Here is a 25,237-nt window from a genome sequence, read left to right on the forward strand (position 1 = left end):
TTCTATGAAGTATTCCTTCGACAGTCTCCAATGGAGCCCTGCCTTGTATTTCATGAAGGTGGACACTGGCGTGAGCTCATAGTCCGCACCAATAGCCAAGGGCACACAATGGCGATCATCACTTTCCATCCCCAGGAATTAAGTCAGGTGAGCCTTACAAGATGTTAAGCAGTCTTAACTTTTACTACTACTAACTATTACTGTAATTGGTTTTTGGAAGTTTTAGGGCATATAGCAGAAACTGTACATCCACAGAATATTTGTGTTGATTGGAGAAAGGGGTGAGGGATGAGGAGAAGATGGCAAGGATACTCTTTAACTGTACTGCTCGCATAATCAAACCACAGAGACTGTGGCTAGGCTACCAAGTTACTTGTCATGTGAGAACTCCAAAGTAATTTCACAAGAACTTTGCCCACAGTAGTAGTTGCTCTTCCAAATCCAAATGCCAATTCAATAGAGGCTGCAATGTCAGAATTTCATAACCTAAATAGTATTTTACATTTGTCATGCACTTGGTGCTTTCAAACATAGCTGTGTTAAAACATTCCTATACTTACGTGATCATCTCAGCAAACTTGTGAAGTAGGCAGGAGGAGGGATATTGTCACCCTCATTTTACACCTGAGGAAATGGAGGCATAGAAATACCCAAGTAGTTAAAGAATCAGTAAACAGCTAAGCTAGGATTTGAACCCAGGTCCTCTGATGCCTGTTTTTGTTTTTGCTTTTTGTTTTTGAGATGGAGTTTCACTCTTGTTGCCTAGGCTGGAATGCAATGGCACCATCTTGGCTCACCACAACCTGTGCCTCCCGGGTTCAAGCAATTCTCCTGCCTCAGCCTCCAAGTAGTTGGGATTACAGGCATGCACCACCATGCCCAGCTAATTTTTTTTTTTTTTTGTATATTTAGTAGAGATGGGGTTTCTCCATGTTGGTCAGGCTGGTCTTGAACTCCTGACCTCAGGTGATCCGCCCACCTCAGCCTCCTAAAGTGCTGGGATTACAGGCATGAGCCACTGCGCTTGATGCCTGATATTTTTAACCCTATGGTTCCTATATGGTTTATTGCGATAAATTCTGGTGTCAAGCTAATGCTTAGGCTCTCTGTAGTGATGTAAGAATCTTATTTCTTATTTTTATTTTTTCAGACAAGGTCTCAGTCTGTTGCCCTGATTGGAGTGCTCTGGTGCAATCATAGCTCACTGTAGCCTCAACCTCCTGGGCTCAAGCAATGCTCCCACCTCAGCTTCTAGAGTACCTGTGACTACAGGCACATGTCACCACACCTGGCTAATTTTTTTGATTTTTTTCCCCCAAGATGGAGTCTCGCTCTGTCGCCCAGGCTGGAGTGCAGTGGCATGATCTTGGCTCACTGCAACTGCTGCCTCCCAGGTTCAAGCAATTCTCCTGCCTCAGCTTCCTGAGTAGCTGGGATTATAGGCACCTGCCACCATGCTCGGCTAATTTTTGTGTGTGTGTTTTTAGTAGAGACGGGGTTTCACCATCTTGGCCGGGCTGGTCTTGGAACTCCTGACCTCGTGATCCACCTGCCTCAGCCTCCCAAAGTACTGGGATTACAGGCATGAGCCACTGCGCTGGCAATTTTTTTTTTTTTTGAGACCGAATCTCACTTTTTTTTCTCATTTCTCCCAGGCTGGAGTACAATGGCGCAATCTTGGCTCACTGCAACCTCCACCTCCTGGACTCAAGCAGTTCTGCCTCAGCCTTCCAAGTAGCTGGGATTACAGGCACATACCAGCACACCCGGCTAATTTTTATATTTTTAGTAGAGATGGGGTTTTACCATGTTGGCCAGGCTGGTCTTGAACTCCTGACCTCAAGTGATCTGCCTGCCTCGACCTTCCAAAGTTCTAGGATTACAGGCGTGAACCACCACACCTGGCTTTTTTAATTTTTTGTAGAGACAGGATCTTGCTATGTTGCCTAGGCTGGTCTTACACTCCTGGGCTCAAGTGGTCCTCCTACCTCAGCCTCTCAAAGTGCTGGGATTACAGGTGTGAACCATCATGTCTGGCCTGCTTTATGTTAAGTCTTACTTATAGTAAGATTGGTGAAATGTCTTCATGTTTGAATACTGCAGGGCTGATTACTGTAGAGCTTGGAGAGAAAATTTGTCAGAGATGATTCTGTGCTTGACTGCTAGTTTTGTGGTCTCGGCAGGAGGAGCTCCATGGTCAGAAGGAGATTGTAAAGGAATTTTTCATCAAAGGTCCTGGAGCAGCCTGTGACTTGACCTCACTTTACTTTCAGGAAAGGTAAACCTGGGGCAGACAAATAGGCTGAAGGCTTGCCAGACGCTTGGTTTGTGGATTGCTGATGCAGGGCTGCTGATTGATGGTGGAGGATATGGGCTAAGTGGTTCTGGCTCTTGTACAACCAGCTGGGTATGGGAACCCAGGCCAGAATATAGATGTGAGAGTGTCCGCATAGATTTTCATCCCCTGAGGGGGAAACTCTTGCAGAGCTCTCAGGGCCATGGCAAGGAGGCTGTGTCTCCTAGTTGAGATGCTGGGGCCTCCCCATTGACCCCACCCCTAGGGATGTCATGGTCTGCCATTTCAAGATAGTTTTTTTTTCCTTTTTTATTTTTTGAGACCAAGTCTTGCTCTGTCATCCAGGCTGGAGTGCAGTGGCACGATCTTGGCTCACTGCAACCTCTGCCTCCCAAGTTCAGGTGATTCTCCTACCTCAGCCTCCCAAGTAGCTAGGATTACAGGCATGCGCTACCACACCTGGCTTATTTCTGTATTTTTAGTAGAGATGGGGTTTCACCATGTTGACCAGGCTGGTCTGGAACTCCTGACCTCAGGTGATCCCCCTGCCTCGGCCTCCCAAAGTGCTGAGATCACAGGCATGAGCCACTGCGCCTGGCTCAAGATGCTTTCTTCTTTTATTCTTTTCCAGTACCATGACCCGCTGCAGCCATCAGCAGTCCCCCTTTGAGCTTCTGTTTGGGGAACCCTACATCTTTGAAGAACTTCTGAGCTTGAAGATTCGCATTTCTCCAGATGCCTTTTTCCAGATCAACACTGCTGGTGCAGAGATGCTGTATCGGACTGTGGGGGAGCTGGCTGGAGTGAACTCTGACACCATCCTTCTTGACATCTGCTGTGGAACTGGCAAGTGGCAGCCCAGGGCAGAATGTGCATGCTGCTCAACTCCCAGGGCCCTTATAGCTTGCAGAGGTGGTCAGGGAGTGGTAATGGTAATGGTACAGGCATAACCTTGTTGGTCTAAAACCCTAAAATTGCAGCCAAGTGTAGTCGCTCACACCTATAATCCCAACACTTTGTGAGGCAAGGCAGGAGGATTGGTTGAGCCCAAGAGTTGGAGACCAGCCTGGGCAACATAGTAAGACCCCATCTCTACAAAAGTTAAAAATTAGCTGGGCATAGTGGCATGAGCTTGTAGTCTTAGATACTCAGGGGGCTGAGACAGGAGGATTGCTTTAGCCCAGGAGGTCAAGGCTGCAGTGAACTGTGATTGTGCCACTGCACTTCAGCCTAGGCTACAGAGTGAGACTCTGTTTCAAAAAAACAAACAAATGAACAAACCCCCACCACACCCAAACCCTAAAATACCTTCTTACTCTCTTTTACTTCTTCAGGTGTGATTGGCCTCTCTCTGGCTCAGCATACATCTCAGGTCCTTGGGATTGAATTGGTGGAGCAGGCAGTGGAGGATGCAAGGTGGACTGCAGCTTTCAACGGTACACAGCTTACAGTCTGCGTATAAATTAAGGGATGCAATTGTTCCTGTGCTATGGAAAGAGTTGTGTGGGAAAGGGCAACTACTGTATCCCTGACTCACAAGGAGGAAGGGAGGGAGTTCTGTAATGGTCAGAATGGTTTTCTGGAGTAGGTACCAATATATAACTTTTTTCCTATCCAGAAGAGGAGCCTAAGGGAAGGAACATGTCTAGCTGATGGGAAGGGAAATTGCAAAACTTTTGACAGAATAGAAGAATCTTCTTGACATTAGAGTCATGAGGCCTTATAGCATAAAACAATAGGTTTCAAACCTATATTTTAAGCAACAAAACCTTTTATTCAAACACAATCTTCTGTCAAACTGCAATATAGAAAGTAGATCATCTTGCCCCCTACTACTTCACCTCCGGACAGCTCCTGAGGCACTTGGTGAAAATGTTTGATATAGCAGGAGGAGCACTTGAGCAAAACTCAAGGTTCTTGTCTTGGTATACATTCTTGCATGCTATGTGAGTTGTGAAGTTGTAAAATTACACTATCTAGTTGCTCAAGCTGAAAGGCTTACCGAGATATTCCAAGGGAAAGTACTTTGGAAAAAATGAAACGGGTTTATCCAAAAGCACTTCTTTCCTTGTTACTTGGAATGATGCTAGATCCAAAGGGAAGATTGCAGAGCCCTTGGCTCCTATGCATTTCTGTGAAGCTTAAGCTTTCCCCTACTGCTGGGCTCGAGTTGTGTCATGTGAGTCTGTCTTCTACAGGCATCACCAACTCTGAGTTTCACACTGGTCGAGCAGAGAAGATTTTGCCAGGGCTTCTAAAGTCAAAGGAAGATGGACAGTCAATTGTTGCTGTGGTGAACCCAGCCCGTGCCGGACTGCGTAAGGATGAAGAGCTATTTTGATGTTCCCAGTATTGTCCACCAACTTTGGTTCTTCTTTTCCACACCATGCTAAGGGTGCTCCAGTGGGCTGGCTCTGAACCCGTTTCCCCTCTATTTCTAATCAGTCCCGAGTTCTGGTCAGTTGGAAGTTTATGATAACTGAGACCCTAGTAGTTAATTATACTAATAGCAAGGTGTTTCTTCCTTCAGATTACAAGGTGGTTCAAGCCATTCGAAACTGCAGGGCCATCCACAGGCTAGTTTTTGTTTCTTGCAAGCTCCACGGTGAAACCACGAGGAATGTTATTGAGTAAGTCTTGACTTCTTTTTTAAAATTCTTTGTTCTGATTATCAAAGTCATTCATGCCCATTGTATACACAGTTGGAAAGTGATTTTGAGCTTTTAAGTCATGAGAAGTGTAAAGAAGCAGAAACAAAAAAAATACTACCTTCAAGACTCAATTACAGGGCTGGGTCAGGGATGAGGCAACTTAGTTTGGGTGCAAAATTTAATAATGTGTCGGCCGGGTGTGGTGGCTCATACCTGTAATCCTAGCACTTTGGGAGGCCAAGGTGGGTGGATTGTCTGAGCTCAGGAGTTCGAAACCAGCCTGGGGAACATGGTGAAACCCCGTCTCTACTAAAAAAAATACAAAAACTTAGGCAGGCATGGTGGCATGTGCCTGTAATCTCAGCTACTCAGAAGGCTGAGACAGGAGAATTGCTTGAACCTGGGAGGCAGAAATTGCAGTGAGCCAAGATCAGCCGAGATCGCACCATTGCACTGCAGCCCAGTGACAGAGCAAGACTCTGTCTCAAAAAAAAAAAAGGGTCAAAAATCTCAGCAATCAAGATAATTGTTTTTGTTTGTTTCTGTTCCACTACAGCTCTTTTTAATGGCTAAATTTTTAATGCAATGCTTTCTTTTTTTTTTTTTTTTGAGACAGAGTCTCACTGTCACCCAGGTTGAGCATGGTGGCACAATCACAGCTTACTGCAGTCTTGACCTCCTGGGCTCAAGAGATCCTCCTGCCTCAGCCTCCCAAGTAGCTGAGACTACGGGTGCGCACTACCACAATTGGCTAATTTTTTAATTTTTTTGTAGAGACAAGGTCTCACTATGTTGCCCAGGCTGGTCTCAAACTCCTGGGTGTAAGTGATCCTCCTGCCTCAGCCTCCCAAAGTGCCTGGCTAATATTTTTTATTTTTTTTACAGAGACAAAGTGTCATTATGTTGCCTAGGCTGGTCTTGAGCTCCTGTGCTCAAGTGATCCTCCTGCCTTGGCCTCCCAAAGTGCTGAGATTACAGGCGTGAGCCACCATGTCTGGCCCAATATTGCCAAAAATCAAAACTAATACAAAATAATTTATGATGAACAAAATATTACATTTTTAAAAAAAGATGGGAAAGGTAGGATCTGCCTTTGGACTTGCTGAGCCCCACCTCACTGCCTTGCCTAAATTCTGACTTTGGCTCCAGTAAAACCTTATAAAAGCAGGTGGCTAGAATATCACATTGGAAAATTGCAGTTTTCTAATGTGATATTCTAAAATATTACATTAAAACATTTGATTACTTAGTTTTTTTGACATCCTATTAAATTTTGCACCCAATGCAAGTACCTTTCACTTCATTCTAATTCTAACCCTGGTCAGCTGTTTTAATTTTTGAAATGTTTACATTTTGTAATCGTTTTCTTTCTCACTTTTTAATATAAGTGATAAAATTTCTTTGTAACATTCAAACAACATAGACCGGTATAAAGTACAGATTATATATTTGAATGAAACAAATAAGAATTAAAAGTTATGTAATCATTATATGTCAATGTATGCAAAATTAAGTGATTTGGCCTGGCGAGGTGGCTCACGCCTATAATCCCAGCATTTTGGGAGGCTGAGGGGGTGGATCACGAGGTCAGGAGTTCCAGACCAGCCTGACGAACATGGTAAAACCCCGCCTCTACTAAAAATACAAAAGTTAGCCAGCGTGGTGGTCGTGTGTACCTGTAATCCCAGCTACTCAGGAGGCTGAGGCAGGAGAATTGCTTGAACCCAAAACGCAGAGGTTGTAGTGAGTCAAGATCGCACCATTGCATACCAGCCTGGGTGACAGAGCAAGATTCTGTTTCAAAAAAAAAAAATTAAGTGATTTAAAATAATTAAGTCATGAGTTAGAAAAAGAAACCTAAAGGAAACTGAAGGAAGAGCTCAATAATGATGTTAAAAATCCATAAATTAACAAAACAAAAAAAACTGTACATTTGGACACAAAGCAAGAAGGTGTTATTGGAAGAAGATAAATAAATAAGCCTAATCAATTATATAAAGGGACAAAACACAAAAATATAGTCTTAAATGAGAAAAAGAGCATAACTATAGATAGGATTAATTTTTTTTTTTTTTTTTGAGATGGAGTTTCGCTGTTGTTACCCAGGCCGGAGTGCAATGGCACGATCTCGGCTCGCTGCAACCTCCGCCTCCCAGGTTCAGGCAATTCTCCTGCCTCAGCCTCCTGAGTAGCTGGGATTACAGGCACGCGCCACCATGCCCAGCTAATTTTTTGTATTTTTAGTAGAGACAGGGTTTCACCATGTTGACCAGGATGGTCTTGATCTCTTGACCTTGTGATCCACCTGCCTCGGCCTCCCAAAGTGCTGGGATTATAAGCGTGAGCCACCACGCCCGGCCCAAGGATTATTTTTTTTTTTCCCTGAGATGGAGTCTTGGTCTGTCACCCAGGCTGGAGTGCAGTGTCATGATCATGGTTCACTACAACCTCCCACCACCCAGATTCAAGCAATTCTCCTGCCTCAGCCTCCCGAGTAGCTGGGATTATAAGCCCATGCCACATGCCCAGCTAATTTTTATATTTTTAGTAGAGACTGAGTTTCAGCATGTTGGCCAGGCTGGTCTTAAGCTCTTGACCTCGTGATCCACCCACCTTGGCCTCCCAAAGTGCTGGGATTACAGGCGTGAGCCACCGTGCCCAGCCTGATAGGAAGAAATTTTTTAAAATTAAAAGAAAATACTTCCAGGTGCAGTGGCTCAGGCCTGTAATCCCAGCAGTTTGGGAGGCAAGGTGGGTGGATACCTTGAGCTCAGGAGTTCAAGACCAGCCTGAGCAACATGGTAAAACCCCGTGTCTACTAAAAATACGAAAATTAGGCTGGGCAAGGTGGCACATGCCTGTAATCCCAGCACTTTGGGAGGCCGAGGCAGGGAGATCACCAGAGGTCAGGCGTTTGGGACCAGCCTGGCCAACATGGTGAAACCTTGTCTCTACTAAAAATACAAAAAAAAATTAGCCTGGTGTGGTGATAGGTGCCTGTAATCCCAGCTACTTGGGAAGCTGAGGCAGGAGAACTGCTTGAACCTGGGAGGCGGAGGTTGCAGTGAGTGAAGATCGTGCTATTGCACTCCAGCCTGGGCAACAAGAACGAAACTCCATCTCAAAAAAACAAAAACCAAACATTAGATAGACGTGGTGGCGCAGACCTGTAATCCCAGCTACTTGGGTGGCTAAGGCATGAGAATCTCTTGAATCCCTGAGGTCAAGGCTGCAGTAAACTGAGATCGCACCACTGTACTCTATCCTGGGTGACAGAGTGAGGCCCTGTCTCCAAAAAAAGAATCAAAATTTAAGAAGACCTTTTGTACTGTGAATGATACGATACCATTGAGAAAGGTGAAAGACAAGCCACATAATAGGAGAAACTATTTGTAAATCATTCATAAGGGACTAGCATTCAGAAGCCAGACACAAAAGGCCACATGGTATAACATTCCACTTATAGAAACTATCTAGAATAGGCAAATTTATAGACACAGAAAGTAGACAGGTAGTTGCCTTGGTCTGGGGGTGGGGCTTTGGAGATTAAATGGGGCGTGATTGCTAAGGGGTATTTAGTGTCTTCTTGAGCTAATGAAATGTTCTGAAATTGATTGTAGTGATAGATGCATAACTCTGTGAATATACTAAAAACCAGTGAACTGTATAAATGGGTGAGCTGTATGGTATGTGAATTTGTTTTGTTTTGTCTTGTTTTTGAGATGGAGTCTCACTCTGTCACCCAGGTTGGAGTTAGTGGCATGATCTTGGCTCACTGCAACCTCCATCTCCCTGGTTCGAGCAATTTTCCTGCCTTAGCCTCCTGAGCAGCTGCAGGCACCCCACCAACATGCTCGGCTAATTTTTTTATTTTTAGTAGAGACATGTTGGTCAGGCTGGTCTCGAACACCTGACTTCAGATGATCCACCCACCTCGGACCGCCTAAGTGCTGAGATTACAGGCGTGAGCCACTGTGCCCAGCATGGTATGCTAATTATATCTCAATAAGACTATTGAAAAAAATCAGTAATTTGTACATGATGAAAAGCACCATAAGCAAAGAGAGGAGATAGCATATAAACTGGAAAAAAAATTGCAGTTCATATCACAAAGGCTTTTTTCCTTAATCTAAGAAAATCCTAGAAATTGATAAGCCAAAACTGCGCCACTGTACTCCAGCAGCCAATAGAAAATGAACAGAGGATATGAAAAGGCAATATTATAAAGGTATTTACAAAGTATGAGAGGATGCTGTCTCTCTCATAATGATAGAAATGCAAATTAGAAGTGCCCTGAGATACTTCTTTTTATACCTCAGATTGGCAGAAGTACAAAAGCTTGATAATGTGCTGTTGGTAATAATATGGGCAAATAATTCTAAAAAAACGAGTTGTGTAAATTGAGTACTAACCCTATGTAAATTGGTACTATTCCTATGGAGGGAAATTTAGTAATATAGATTAAAATTACAAATGTATATATACCCTTTCATGTGGTAATTCCATTCCTGAGCTTTTAGCCTATAGATATACTCACACACATAAAATGACATCTATACAAAGTTGCTCATTGAAATATTTAACAGGAAAAGATGAAATACTCCCAAAGTCCATTAATGGGGAACTGGTTAAATCAACTATGCCACATCCATTCAGTGGAACACTACACTGCTATAAAAAATGCAGATGTTCTCTATGTTCTGATAATAAGAGATCTCTAAGGGATTTTTAGAAAATAATAGCTTTATTGAGATAGAATTCATCATAGAAGTCAACATTTTTTTTTTTTAAGAGAAGAGGTTTTGCTGTGTTGCTCAGGCTGGCCTTGAACTCCTAGGCTCAAGCAGTCCTCTGTCATCAGCCTCTTAGTAGCTGGGATTACAGGCATGTATCACTGACCCGGCGTACTTCACCCATTTAAAGTGTATAATTTGACTGGGCACAGTAGCTCAAGCCTGTAATCCCAGCACTTTGGGAGGCCGAGGTGGGCAGATTGCTTGAGCCCAGGAGTTTGAGAGCAGCCTGGGCAACATGGTGAAACCCCATCTCTACTAAAAATATTAAAGTTAGCCGGGCGTGGTGGCGCACCTATAGTCCCAGCTACTTGGGATGCTGAGGTGAGCGGATCACTTGAGCCTAGAGGCGGGGTCAAGGCTGCATGCAGTGAGCTGTGATCACTCCACTTCACTTCAGCCTGGGCAATAGAGTAAAATCCTGTCTAAAAAAAAAAAAGTCGGTGTGTGCATATGGTAGAAAAAATTCAAATAAACCAGACACAATGGCTCATGCTTGTAATCCTAGCTACTCAGGAGGGTGAGTTGGGAAGATCACATGAGTCTAGGAGTTCAAGGCTGCAGTGAGCTATGATTGTGCCACTGCACTCCAGCCTTGATGATAGAGTGAGACCCTGTCTGTAAAATAGTAAAGAAAGAAAGAGAGAGAGAGAAAATTCAAATAATACAAACGAATATAGGGTGAAAATGAGTTTCTTACTCCTGACTCCTGGTTGTTCAGATGTCACCACTCTGAGCAGTTTCTTGTGTGGACTACCAGAGATACTCTGTGACTATACAAGCATGAGTGCATGTGTGTGCACACGTATGTGTGTGCATACCATCTCTCCTTTTTTTTTAATCAAACAAGTAGAAGCTTTTTTTTTTTTTTTTGAGATAGAGTCTTGCTCTGTCACCAGGGCTGGAGTGCAGTGGTGCAATCACAATTCCCTACAGCCTTGACATCCTGGGCTCAAGTAATCCTTCCACCTCAGCCTCCTAAGTAGCTGGGACTATAGGCATGAGTCACCACGCCTAGCTAATTTTTAAAATTCTGTAGAGTCAGGGTCTCACTATGTTGCTCCAGCTGGTCTTGAACTCTGGGGCTCAAGCTGTCCTCCCACCTCAGCCTCCCAAGTGTTGGGCTTATAGGCATGAGCCATCATGCCTGGCCAGCTTTCTATTATGAATGGGATCTTTTCATGACATTTTTTTTTAAATTTTTTTATTTTTTCTGACTTTTTTTTTTTTGAGACAGAGTCTTACTCTGTTGTCCAGGCTGGGGTGCAGTGGCATGGTCTCGGCTCACTACAGCCTCTGCCTCCCACATTCAAGTGATTCTCCTGCCTCAGCCTCCTGGGTAGCTGGGATTACAGGCACGTGCCACCACACCTGGCTAATTTTTGTATTTTTAGTAGAGACGGGATTTCACCATGTTGGCCAGGCTGGTCTCGAACTCCTGACCTTACAGGTGTGAGCCAGCACTCCCAGCCTACATGTCATTTTCTAATTAGTTATTGCAATCTGGTATAAAGCTACCTTACTCTATTATTTGTTTTATTCATTTCTTAGTTGATTCTCACATTGTTGTGGTAGCTGACCACATGATCACCATGTAAAAATAATTCTGTTCCTCTCCTTCTAATGTTCATTTTTTCCTTTTGCTTATTATATTGGATTAAAAAAAGTTCCATTGTAGATGTGATAGTGAATATTTTTGTCTTGTATTTGATTATAATGGGACAACGCTATTTAAACTACAGTTATGTGTTGCTTAATAACATTTCAGTCAACAATGGACCGCATATATGATGTTAGTCTCATAGGATTATAATGGAGCCAGCTGGGTGTGGTGGCTCACACCTGTAATCCCAGCACTTTGGGAGGCCGAGGTGGGGGGATCACTTGAGGTCAGGAGTTCAAGACCAGCCTGGCCAACATGGTGAAACCCTGTCTCTACTAAAATACAAAAATTAGCTGGGCGTGCTGGGCACAGTGGCTCACACCTGTAATCCCAGCACTTTGGGAGGCTCAGGTGGGTGGATCACGAGGTCAGGAATTTGAGACCAGCCTGACCAACATGGTGAAACCCCATCTCTACTAAAAGTACAGAAATTAGCTGGGCATGGTGGTGCACACCTGTAATCCCAGCTACTCAGGAGGCTAAGGCAGGAGAATTGCTGAACCTGGGAGGCAGAGGTTGCAGTGAGCTGAGATCGTACCACTGCACTCCAGCCTGGGTGACAAAGTGAGACTCCATCTCAAAAAAAAAAAGAAAAGAAAAAAATTAACCAGGCATGGTGGTGGCGCACGCCTGTAATCCCAGCTACTCAGGAGGCTAAGGCAGAATTGCTGAACCTGAGAGGCAGAGGTTGCAGTGAGCTGAGATCGTGCCACTGCACTCCAGCCTGGGTAACAAAGTGAGACTCCATCTCAAAAAAAAAAAAGAAAAGAAAAAAATTAACCAGGCATGGTAGTGACTCATGCCTGTAATCCCAGCTATTCGAAGGACTGAGGCAGGAGAATTGCTTGAACTTGGGAGGTGGAGGTTGCAGTGAGCTGAGATCACACCATTGCACTCCAGCCTGGGCAACAGAGCGAGACTGTCTCAAAAAAAATTAGATTGTAATGAAGCTGAAAAATTCCTATGGCCTAGTGACATCATAGCCGTTGTAACGTTTTAGCGCATGGGTTACTTACATGCTTATGGTCATGCTGGTGTAAAAAAACTTATTGTGCTGTCAGTAGATTTGTTTATACCAGCATCACCACTTAAAAAATTCAGTACATATAGTTATCTATAGTACATAATACTTGATAATAAATGACTATGTTTACTGGTTTATGTACTTACTATACTATACTTTTATCATTATTTTAGCAGACTTTAGACTTATTTCTACTTATTTTTAAAAAGTTAACTGTAAAACAGGCCCAGGCAGGTCTTTCACAAGGTATTCCAGAAGAAGGCACTGTTATCATAGGAGGTGACAGCTCCATGTACGTTATTATCCCTGAAGACCTTCCAGTAGGACAAGATATGGAAGTGGAAAACAGTGATATTGATGATCCTGTCCCAGGCCAGAGTGCAGTGGTACAATCTCAGCACACTATAGTCTATCTCCTGTGCTCAAGCCATCCTCCCACTTTAGCCTCCTGAGTAGCTGTTACTACAGGTGTGCACCACCATGCCCGGCTAGTTTTTGTGTTTTTTTTATAGAGACAGGGTTTCGTCAGTGTTATCCCAGCTGGTCTTGAACTCCTGAGCTCAAGCATTCCTCTCACCTCAGCCTCCCAAAATGCTGGGATTTCAGGCATGAGCCACCATGCCTGCACCTTATTTTTTATTTATTTTTATTTTTTGGTAAAGACTGTCTCTTGCTATGCTGCCCAGGCTGGTATTGAACTCCTGGTTTCAAGTGATCCTTTGGCCTCAGCCCCCAGAGTAGCTAGAAGTACAGGCATGTACTACCACACCCAACTAATGTTATAATTAGTTAAAAATTAAAATTAAAATTTTGTAGAGATGGGGTCTTGCTATGCTGTCCAGGGCTGACAAGTTTTTCTACTATATTTTTACTTTTTAATGTTTAGATATATAAATACTTACCATTGTATTACAGTTGTCTACAGTATTCAGTATAGTAACATGCTGTACAGATTTGTAGCTGAGGAAAAATAGGCTTTAACGTATAACTTAGGTGTGTAGTAGGCTCTGTCATCTAGATATGTGTAAGTATGCGCTATTATGTTTACACAATGAAGAAATTGCCTAAAAATGCAATTTTCAGAATGTACCCCTGTCGTTAAGTGATACATGACTATATTGAATGTTATCCAGGCAGATATTTACTCTTCTGCTTTGCTGGTTTGGATGTAAATTGGTACAAAAAAACCCTTTTTAGAACACTTTGGAGGTTATGTATCTTAAGGCCTTATAAACATACAGGCCCTTCAGCTCCGTTCACCACGTATTGAACCCTTATTCTGTACCACATACTGGGAATGCAGAGATGAATATTAAGCAGTGTTTACCTTATTTCTACCCTTAAAAAGATTATAATTCAGTAAGGAAGATGGTGAAGAAAAATAGTTATATTAAATAAAATAAATGCCATATAGGAGAAGGACAGGGAGCCTGTGGGAACACAGTGGAAGGGCCTCTATTTTAAGCAGTTGTGTTCCTGTGGGTTCTTTTATTCCTAGGAACTGATGCTATGTTCTGTTTCTACAGGCTGTGCTGTCCTCCAAACCCTGCTAAGAAGCTCTTAGGTGAGCCCTTTGTCCTGCAGCAAGCTGTACCTGTGGATTTGTTCCCCCACACACCACACTGTGAGCTGGTGCTCCTCTTCACTCGATGAGCAGCCTCCTAGAAGACTGCAGGCTATTAGTTTAGGCTGAAGTTTCAGAAACTTATAGGTTTGGCATATTGCTACATTACAGACCCTGGGAGCATTACAGTGGAAACCAATCTTTGGTTTGTGAATAGGAAGAATGTAATAGGCCTCTGGTCTGAGGTAGATTTTTTTTTTTTTTTTTTTTGAGATGGAGTCTCGCTCTTGCCCAGGCTGGAGTGCAATGACATGATCTCGGCTCACTGCAACCTCTACCTCCTGGATTCAAGCAATTCTCATGCCTCAGCTTCCCCAGTAGCTAGAATTACAAGCATGTGCCACCATGCCCAGCTAATTTTTGTATTTTTAGTAGAGATGGGGTTTCACCATGCTGGCCAGGCTGGTTTCAAACTCCTGACCTCAAGTGATCCACCTGCCTTGACCTCCAAAAGTGCTGGGATTACAGGCGTGAGCCACTACACCCAGCTGAGGCAGACTTAACCTTAGTTTTCAGATTCCCTTTCCATCATGCCCGTTTGCTTGGGTTTGACCACTCCCAATTCCTGGATCTGGACTGTTTCTTCCTATTGCATCAGCCTTTGTTCTAGTTTATAATCTTGTCTCCTCCATCTGATTCTGCTTATGGTGTGGTAACAAATGAGCTTTTTTTAGCAGCTGGTAATAATTTTACATTGACTGGGGTCTGTGTATTTGCTCAAGATGCTACTATTTTTAGATATTTCTAAGACTTCTGGATTCATGAGATAGTCAAGGATTAAAACCAGAAACAGTCGAGGTTTTTAAAAAGCAGAGTAAGCCATGAAGTGAATAGGGGATGACTGAGTGATCATATGAGATTAATTCCTTTGGGTTTTCTTGGCTTTAAGACCTCTCGAATGCCCCTTGAAAATGTAGTTATCCCTCGTGTTGGGCACCTGTAATCCCAGCTACTTAGGAAGCTGAGGCTGGAGAATTGCTTGAACCTGGGAGGCAGAGGTTGCAGTGAGCCGAAATCGTGCACTCCAGCCTGGGTGACAGAGCGAGACTCCATCTCAAAAAAAAAGAAAATGTCGTTATCCCTAGGAGCAATAGCACCAATTAACTCACTCATGGAGGAAGAATTGGTTATTGGAGAGACCCTAAGGGAAAGGAGCTTTTCGAAGAGACTCAATACCTATAATCGTGCTGTGTAGTGTGGAGGCAGAAAGTTCCAAAATCTAATATGTAGCATAATAAAGTGGATATTGAAAACTGACTCTATATTTAACATTCTCTAGTCCGTGATTTCATCAACTCTGGAGTTGTTCTTGGGTACTTGCCCAACAATTTCGATTATGTTTTAGTACTCTAAAGGCCTATGGACGTGTAACTTAGTAAGTAAGCGTTGTTAGCTGGTATTTTTAATTCTTCTTAATCAAACACTTTAGAGAAGCCTCCTTCTTAGAAAAATATGGCTGTTAAAGCTGCTATATAATGTTTTCTATTCTTTTATCAGATACTGGGTCAGGTACAGCCGCAAGAGGAGACACAGGAGAGGCTTAGGAAAACAAAGTCTATTATGCTCACAGGTCCTAGCAACAGGAGACACAGCATGTCATATAGGGCTACATGGGAAAGACACCAGGGTGGGCAGGAGGCAGAAGACAAAAGAGGGGAAAGTTTAGGCCACTGCCATTACTTGAGTTTCCTTGGGAAAGGCAATGCAGTGCAGAGTGAACAGTTTAGGATTGGCTACTTTGAATAAGGTTCGGGGGTGCTCCCTAGTTGTCTGGTACTTGGCCATGGGGTGATTAGGACACTGGAATGTTGTCTCCTGGGGTACCCATGCCAGATAGAGGGGATATAGCTCTGAATTGGTTTGTATATCAAAGACATCTTCCAGCTGAACCCTTGCTGTGTATAAGAATTATCTAGCCCAAGGAGGGGCAGCCAGAAAGATTTTTTGTTGTCGAGATGGAGTCTCGCTCTGTCACCTAGGGTGGTGTACAGTGGCGTGATCCCAGCTCACTGCAACTTCTACCTCCTGGGTTCAAGCGATTCCTCTGCCTTAGCCTCCTGAGTAGCTGGGATTACAGGCGCCTGCCACCATGCCCAGCTAATTTTTGTATTTTTAGTAGAGACGGGTTTTACCGTGTTGGCCAAACTGGTCTTGAACCCCTGACCTCAGGTGATCCACCCACCTTGGCCTCCCAAAGTGTTGGTTTATGGTAGTCACATAAATTTTTTCATTTCCTTATTTTTAAATTTTATGTGATGGTGTTATATTATTTTTACAACGAAATTTTCAAAACAATTATTTTTCCATTTATTCCCTATATCAGCAAAGGGCAATACCATCTATATCAATCACTTAGGCCAGAAACCAGAGAGTTCCTTTTCATTCCTGTATCCAACTACCTACAAGGTAACTTCCTCTTAGATACCTTCTAGATTCTTCAAACTCAATATATCTAATGTTGAATGCTTTCCATCTTCTCCTTAAACATGTTCTTCCTCCTCTATTCTCAGTCTTAATGAATTTAACAGTTTACTCAGTCACCCAAGCCAGAGCCTGGGAATGATTTCTGAGTCCTTCTCCCGTACTATTGCCCTCATCCAATTTTTCACGAAGCTGTCATCCCTGCAGGCTTCCATCATCTCTCTCCAGATTATTGCATCAATAGTCATCTTCCTAACTGTTGCTGCTTGTATTCACTCTTTCCCCCATTCATTCCAGCCATGGAATGAATGGCTCACACCTGAAATCCCAGCTACTGGGGAGGCTGAGGCTGGAGGATTGCTTGAGCCTAGGAGTTCAAGACCAGCCTGGACGATATAGCAAGACACCCTATCTCTTAAGAAAAAATGCAAATCTTGAGGGAGCTGCAGTGGGTCAGGCCAGTTGTCTTAGCACATGAGGAGGCGAGTCAGGCGTTCAAGGCCAGCCTGGGCAATGTATAAGCCTCTCATCTATTAAAAAAATGGCCATGCATGGTGGCTCACTCCTGTAATCCCAACACTTTAGGAGGCCGAGGCAGGGGGATCACCTGAGGTCGGGAGTTTGAGACCAGCCTGATCAACATGGAGAAACCCCGTCTCTACTAAAAAAAAAAAAAAAAAAAAAAAAATTAGCCAGGTGTGGTGCTGCATGCCTGTAGTCTCAGCTACTCGGGAGGCTGAGGCAGGAGAATTGCTTGAACCCGGGAGGTGGAGGTTGCTGTGAGCTGAGATCATGCCACTGCACTCCAGCCTGAGCAACAAGAGTAAAACTCTGTCTCAAAAAAAAGAAAAGCAAATTTCATGTTTCTCCATTACTTAAAATCTGTCATTGGCTTCCCGTTGTTTTATTTTATTTTATTTATTTTTATTTTTTTGAGATAGGGTCTCACTCTGTCACCCAGGCTGGAGTGCAGTGGTGCAATCTCAGCTTACGGCAACATCTGCCTCCTGGGTTCAAGTAATTCTCGTGCCTCAGCCTCCCGAGTAGGTGGGATAACAGATGGATGCCACCATGCCTGGCTTACTATATTTGTATTTTTAGTAGAGACAGGGTTTCACTGTGTTGACCAGGCTGGTCTCAAACTGCTGACCTCAAATAATCTGCCCACCTTGGCCTCCCAAAGTGCTGGGATTACAGGCATGAGCCACCGCACCTGGCCAACTTTTTATTGCTTTTAAAATAAAGTCCAACATTGTTGATGAAGCTCAAAAGCCGCTTCATAATCCGACAAACTCCATTTCTCTAGATACATTGAATTCTTTCCCTGAAAAGGAGAAAGTTCTTCCATTCTGGTCCTTTTCGCATTTTGTTTCCCCAGCTTGGAATGCTCCTTTCCCTACCTCTTTGGCTTAACTCTACCCACCTGCTTTTAACTTAGATATTCCTCCCTCAAGGAATGTTTTTTTTTTTTTTTGAGATGGAGTCTTGCTCTTGCCCAGGCTGGAATGGAATGGCGCAATCTTGGCTCACTGCAACCTCTACCTCCTGGGTTAAAGTGATTTTCCTGAAGTAGCCTCCTGAGTAGCTGAGATCACAGGCACATGCCACCACACCCGGCTAATTTTTGTATTTTTTTTTAGTAGAGACAGGGTTTCATCATATTGGTCAGGCTGGTCTCCAACTCCTGACCTCAGGTGATCCACCCGCCTTGGCCTCCCAAAGTGTTGGGATTACATGCGTGAACCACCGTGCCCAGCCCCTCAAGGAATATTTAATGAAGAAATATAGGATTGGCTATGGAAATCAACTTCCTGATAATTTTATTACTTGTTTATAGTTATACCCTCAGAGATATTGTGGGTTTGGTTCCAGATTGCCACAACAAAGTGAATATCTCAAAGCAAATAACATAAATTTTATGGTTTCCCGGTGTATATAAACATTGCTTATACTATAGTCTATTAAGTGTGCAATAGCATTACATATAAAAAAAACAGTGTATGTACCTTAATTAAAATGTACTTTATTGCTTTAAAAATGCTAAAAATCATCTGAGTCTTCAGTGAGTCATAATTTTTTTTTTTGATACAGGGTCTTGCTTTGTTGCCCAGGCTGTAGTGCAGTATCATGATCATGGCTCACTGCTACCTTGAATTTCTGGGCTCAAGGGATCCTCCTATCTCAGCCTTCCAAGTCGCTGAGACTACACGTGTGTGCCACCATGCCTGGCTATTTTTAATTTTTTTGTAGTGACGAGATCTCACCATCTTGCCCAGGCTGGTCTAAAACTCCTGGGCTCAAGCGATCCTCCCACCTTGGCCTCCCAAAGTGCTGGGATTCTAGGCATGAGCCGCCGCACCCAGTTGACTCTTCATCTTTAGATACCTCATCTATCTGTATGAGGTATACAGACACATGTATACAGACACATCTATCTTCTAAGCATAAGGACTTTTTTTTTTTTTTTTTGAGACAATCTCCCTCTGTTGCTGGGACCCAGGCTGGAATGCAGTGGTGAGACCTCGGCTCACTGCAACCTCCGCCTCCCGGGTTCAAGCAAGTCTCCTGCCTCAGCCTCCCGAGTAGCTGGGACTACAGGTGTGTGCCACCACACCCAGCTAATTTTTGTATTTTTAGTAGAGATAGGGTTTCACCATGTTGGCCAGGATGGTCTTGATCTCTTGACCTCTTGATCTGCCCACCTCGGCCTCCCAAAGTGCTGGGATTACAGGCGTGAGCCACCGCGCCCGGCCAAGGACATTTTTTTTAGGAACCATAATATTATGAGTTCAACTAAGAAAATTAGCAGTACCTCACTAATCTTCATTAATGCCATCTAATATATAGTCCACTGCTTCTTGAAGTGTGGTCTGGAGGCTGCCTGATGGTTCACAAGCAGGTAAAGAGTTTATACCAGTGTATATCATAGTACCACATTCTTTTTTTTTTTTTTTGAGCCACAGTCTCACTCTGTCGCCCAGGCTGGAGTGCAGTGGCACAATTTGGCTCACTGTAACCTCTGCCTCCTGGGTTCAAGCGATTCTCCTGCCACAGGCTCCTGGGTCGCTGGGACTACAGGCACCCACCGCCACACCCAGCTAATTCTTATATTTTTAGTAGAGACAGGGTTTCACCATGTTGGTCAGGCAGGTCAGACTCCTGACCTCAGGTGATCTGCCTGCCTTGGCCTCCCAAAATGCTGGTATTACAAGCATGAGCTACCTTGCCCGCCCTTTTTTTTTTTGAGATGGAGTCTTGCTCTGTCACACACGCTGGAGTGCAGTGGTGCAATCTTGGCTCACTGCAACCTCTGCCTCCTGGGCTCAAGCAATTTTAGAGCCTCAGCCTCCTGAGTAGCTGGGATTAGGCATGTGCCACCACGCCTGGCTAATTTTTATTTTTATCATTATTATTATTTTTTTTTTTGAGACAGAGTCTCGCTCTGTTGCCAGGCTGGAGTGTAGTGACACAATCTCGGCTCACTGCAACCTCTGCCTCCCAGGTTCAAGTGATTCTCCTGCCTCAGCCTCCCAAATAGCTGGGACTACAGGCGCATGCCACCATGTGGGCCCAGCTAATTTTTGCACTTTTTGTAAAGACAGGGTTTCACCATGTTGGCCAGGATGGTCTCGATCTCTTGACCTCGTGATCAGCCCACCTCAGCCTCCCAGAGTGCTGGGATTACAGGCTTGAGCCATCGTGACTGGCTCCCCTGGCTAATTTTTTTTTTGTTTTTGGTATTTTTTAGTAGAGATGGGGTTTCACCATGTTGGCCAGGCTGGTCTTGAACTACTGGCCTCAAGTAATCTGCCCAACTCGCCCTCCCAAAGTGCCAGAGTACCACATTCTTTATCAAAAAAGTATTTTTGGCTGGGTGCGGTGGCTCACGCCTGTAATCCCAGCACTTTGGGAGGCTGAGGCCAGTGGATCACCTGAGGTCGGGAGTTTGAGACCAGGCTGACAAATGGAGAAACCCCGTCTCTGCTAAAAATACAAAATTAGCTGTGCGTGGTAGCATGCGCCTGTAGTCCCAGCTACTCGGGAGGTTGAGGCAGAAGAATTGCTTGAACCTGGAAGGCGGAGGTTGCAGTGAACCGAGATCGTGCCATTGCACTCCAGCCTGGGCAACAAGAGTGAAACTCCATCTCAAAAAAAAAAAAGTATTTTTACAAAAAAAAATGGCAGCTGAATTAAACTGTACTGACAGTGACATTGTTCATTTACATCTGGGGACTGGCAGGGTAGCACTGCTTTATATTCAGTTTCCCCAACTGTCCCCAAAATGTTTTTTATGGCCAATTCACACATTACATTTGGTGGTTGTGTGTCTCTTCAGTATCTCTCTCTTTTTTTTTTTTTTTTGGAGATGGTCTTACTCTGTCATAGCCCAGGCTGGAGTGCAGTGGCATGATCTCAGCTCACTGCAACCTCCACCTCCTGAGTTCAAGTGATTCTCCTGTCTCAGCCTCTCAAGTAGCTGGGATTACAGGCGTGCGCCACCACACCTGGCTAATTTTTGTATTTTTAGTAGAGATGGGGTTTCACTATGTTGGCCAGGCTGGTCTTGAACTCCTGACCTCAAGTGATCTGCCCACCTTGGCCTCCCAAAGTGCTGGGATTACAGATGTGAGCCTCTGTGTCAGGCCTCTGTAGTCTCTGTTAATCTAGAATGGTCTCCTCACTTCTTTTTCCCCCAAGACACTGACTTTTTGGAGACCAGGTCTGTTCCATATGGATTTGTCTGATTTTAAGGTAACCAACTGTCGTAGTTTGCCTAGGACTCTCCTAGTTTGAACACTGATCTTACATTGTGAGAAACCCCTCGGTTCTGGGTAAACCAGCATGTTTTGTTTATGTTCATGTTTTGTTTGCTTATGTTCATGTTTAACTTTTTCTGGCCCCTTAATTTCTTGTAAAGTTGAATTTAGGTCTAGTGGCTTGATTAGGCTCACATTAAAACATTTTTGACAGCTGAGCACGGTGGCTAACGCCTATAATCCCAGCACTTTGGGAGGCCGAGGCGGGTGGATCACCTGAGGTCGGGAGTTGGAGATCAGCCTGACCAACACTGAGAAACCCCATCTAGTCTACAGCCATACCACCACGAACACGCCCGATCTTGTCTGATCTCGGAAGCTAAGTAGGGTCGGGCCTGGTTAGTACTTGGATGGGAGACCACCCGGGAATACGGGGTGCTGTAGGCTTTTATTAAAAAATAATAATAAATAAATAAAATGAGAAACCCCGGCTATGCTAAAAATGCAAAATTAGCTGAGTGTGGTGGTGCATGCCTGTAATCCCAGCTATTCGGGAGGCTGAGGCAGGAGAATCGCTTGAACCTGGGAGGTGGAGATTGCAGTGAGCCGAGACTGTGCCATTGCACTCCAGCCTGAGTAACAAGAGTGAAACTCTGTCTCAAAAAAAAAATAAATAAATAAAAAACACATTTTTGACAAGAATACTTCAGTGGTCTGTGGGCAGTGGCTCAGGCAGTGGCAGGAGGATCACTTAACCCCAGGAGTTCAAGACCAGCCTGGGTAACATAGAGAACTAAATCTTGAGAACAAAAATATGTTTTTGTGTGTTTGATAGGGTTTTATATCAGTTTTAAAAGTTTGTTTTTCAAAAACAATATCATGAAGGAAAGTTTTAAAATCTTTTTCTCCAGCCTGGGCAACGTGGCAAAACCCTATCTCCACAAAAAGTAAAAAAAAAAATAGCCAGGCATAGTGTTATGCGCATGTAGTTCCAGCTACTTTTGGAGGCTGAGGCAGGAGGATTGCTTGAGCCTGGGAGGTGGAGGTTGTGTGTGAACCATAGTTTTACCACTGTACTCCAGCCTGCATGACAGAGCAAGACCTTGTCTCAAAATAATCCAAAAATTATCAGTTAGCTGGACTTAGTGGTGTATGCTTCTAGTCCCAGATACTTAGGAGGCTGAGGTGGAAGGATTGGTTGAGCCCAGGAGGTTGAGGCTGCAGTGAGCTGTGATGGTGCCACTGCACTCCGGCCTGAGTAACAGAAGATCTCTAGTGGAAAAAAAAAACAAACCCACAAACTTAAGTGATGGTGTGTTACTTCATGTTGCATCCCATTAGGAGGTACATTATTTCAGTTGCTCACTTGTAGTAAAGGTGATGGTTAGGTTGATGGTCCTCAGAACTTTCCATGTAATTTTACTCTTTGTAATAAGAAATCTGTAGGATGTTGGCCGTGCATGGTGGCTCATGCCTGTAATCCCCAGCACTCTGGGAGGCTGAGGTAGGTGAATCACCTGATGTCAGGAGTTTGAGACCAGCCCAGCCAACATGAACCTCGTCTCTACTAAAAATACAAAAATTAGCTGGGCATGGTGGCACATGCCTGTAATCACAGCTACTCGGGAGGCTGAGGCAGGAGAATTGCTTGAACCCGGAAGGCGGAGATTGCAGTGAGCCAAGATTGCACCATTGTACTCCAGCCTGGGCAACAAGAGCAAAACTCCATCTCAAAAAAAAAAAAAAAAAAGAAATCTATGGGATGTCGCTCTAATACCATGTGACTATCCTGTTTTCCAACAACTTCTTCCCTAAAGATGTTGGCATCCATTGATTACTGTTTCCTGACTCAGTCATTTTTTTTTTAATTTTTAAATTTATTTTTGGTTGGATGTGGTGGCTCAAACCTGTAATTCCAGCACTTTGGGAGGCTGAAGCGGGAGGATTTCTTGAGTGCAGGAGTTTGAGAGCAGCCCAGGGAATATGGTGAGACCATGTCTCTACAAAAAAAAAAAAAAAATAGCTTGGCATGGTGGCACACACTTGTGTTTTCAGCTACTTGGGTGTCTGAGGTAGGAGATTTTCTTGAGCCTGAGAGGTAGAGGCTGCAGTAAGCCATGATCAGATTGTGTCACTGCACTCCAGCCTGGGTGGCAGAGCAAGACCCTCTCTCAACAACAAAGAATTATTTTCTAACTCTTTTATTGATTTTATTTTTATTTTTGTGTACCCAGTGATGGTAAATCAATAGTTTAATTGGGGATTGCAAAGCCATGATTTCCTAATTCTGTCAATCAGACTGTGTTTATTAGCTGTCACTTTTTTTTTTTTTTTTTTGAGATGCAGTTTTGCTCTTATTGCCCAGGCTGGAGTGCAATGGCATGATCTCAGCTTACTGCAACTTCTGCCTCCCAGGTTCAAACAATTATCCTGCCTCCGCCTTCCAAGTAGCTGTGATTATAGGCACCTGCCACCAGGCCCGGCTAATTTTGTATTTTTGGTAGAGACGAGGTTTTACCATGTTGGCCAGGCTGGTTTCGAACTCCTGACCCTAGGTGATCTGCCCACCTTGGACTCCCAAAGTGCTGGGATTACAGGCATAAGCCACCACACCTGGCCAGCTGTCATTCTTTTATAAAGATGAGCTTTTTGTCACCTAGAGGGTATGAACTAGAGTTCCTCCAAAAAGCCAAATAAAGGCCTAAGTCTTTCCCCTTTAATACCAATTTTTAGAGCAAGGAGTTAGTATAATAATTACTTCCTAATAATTACTATGGTGACTATATGGCAAAAGCATCTGATAACAATAACTGAAGCGGAGAGAGATCCAAGATGGCTGATCACTAGCAGCTTGGGCTCATAGCTCCCAGTGAAAGCACAGAGAACGAGAGGACACCACACTTTCAGACGAATATTTGTTGCTCACGGACCAAGAGATTCCCAGCGGAGGAGCCCCACGGGTCGCCAGAGCGACTCTTGTGGCCAGCACGGCGGTTTTGCTGGCACCTTAGCACGGCAGTTCTTGGTGCAGAGTCTGGAGATTCCCGGGCAGAAAAGCACCATCAATCTTAACACCGCTGTTTTGGCCAGCACAGTGGATTGCTCAGTTTTCGGCGCTGGGAATCAACAAGTTGGACGTCCGCTCAGAGACCTAGTTAGAAAGCCGGTAATTACAAAGACGACAGAGGGATAAATATATAATGAAGGGAAGAAACCAGCCTAAAAAGGTAGAGAATACTCAAAATCAGAGTGCCTCTCCCTCTACAGGAGATCGCAATTTCTCATCAGTAACGGAACAAGGCTTAATAGATTACACGTGTGTTCCAATAACAGAAGCAGGTTTCAAAACGTGGGTGATAAGAAACTTCTGTGAATTAAAAGAACTTGTTCTAACCCAATGCAAAGAAACTAAGAACCTTGAAAAAAGGTTTGACGAAATGTTAACAAGAATGGACAATTTAGAGAGGAATATAAGTGAATTGATGGAGCTGAAAAACAACACGAGAACTTCACGAAGTATGCACAAGTTTAAACAGTCGAATTGATCAATCAGAAGAAAGGATATCAGAAGTCGAGGACCAGCTCAGTGAAATGAGACGAGAAGACAAGATTGGAGAAAAAAGGATAAAAAGGAATGAGCAAAGTCTCCAGGAAATATGGGACTATGTGAAAAGACCTAATTTACGTTTGATAGGTGTACCTGAATGTGACAAAGAGAATGAATCCAAGTTGGAAAATACTCTTCAGGATATCATTCAGGAAAACTTTCCCAACCTGGCAAGGCAGGGTAATATTCAACTCCAGGTAATACAGAGAACACCACAAAGATATTCTTCAAGAAGACCAACCCCAAGGCACATAATTGCCAGATTTATTAGGGTTGAAATGAAGGAGAAAATACTAAGAGCAGCCAGAGAGAAAGGTCAGGTTACCCATAAAGGGAAACCTATCAGACTTACAGCAGATCTCTCAGCAGAAACCCTACAAGCCAGAAAAGAGTGGGGACCA

At 43.9% G+C, this 25,237-nt stretch overlaps 1 protein-coding gene and 1 pseudogene across 8 annotated transcripts in view; both read left to right on the forward strand.

The window, feature by feature from the left end:
• The window catches only part of TRMT2B (tRNA methyltransferase 2 homolog B), a 45,066-nt gene extending 29,758 nt beyond the window's left edge, over nucleotides 1-15,308 (forward strand). For all 8 annotated transcript variants that reach the window (XM_012464064.2, XM_012464065.2, XM_012464066.3 and 5 more), the window contains 7 exons: nucleotides 1-147; nucleotides 2,184-2,278; nucleotides 2,928-3,142; nucleotides 3,631-3,732; nucleotides 4,495-4,614; nucleotides 4,827-4,926; nucleotides 13,954-15,308. In XM_012464064.2, the coding sequence (XP_012319487.2) occupies nucleotides 1-147; nucleotides 2,184-2,278; nucleotides 2,928-3,142; nucleotides 3,631-3,732; nucleotides 4,495-4,614; nucleotides 4,827-4,926; nucleotides 13,954-14,080 (906 nt within the window). In that variant the 3' untranslated portion in view covers nucleotides 14,081-15,308. The remainder of the gene's footprint in view (nucleotides 148-2,183; nucleotides 2,279-2,927; nucleotides 3,143-3,630; nucleotides 3,733-4,494; nucleotides 4,615-4,826; nucleotides 4,927-13,953) is intronic.
• A 6,249-nt stretch (nucleotides 15,309-21,557) lies between these two features.
• On the forward strand, nucleotides 21,558-21,676 carry LOC135269409 (5S ribosomal RNA; annotated as a pseudogene).
• The last annotated feature ends 3,561 nt before the right edge of the window (nucleotides 21,677-25,237 follow it).

The sequence above is a fragment of the Aotus nancymaae genome, unplaced genomic scaffold (assembly GCF_030222135.1).
Source record: "Aotus nancymaae isolate 86718 unplaced genomic scaffold, 86718_ANA_hifiasm-v0.15.2.pri h1tg000004l, whole genome shotgun sequence".
Lineage (NCBI taxonomy): Eukaryota > Metazoa > Chordata > Mammalia > Primates > Aotidae > Aotus > Aotus nancymaae.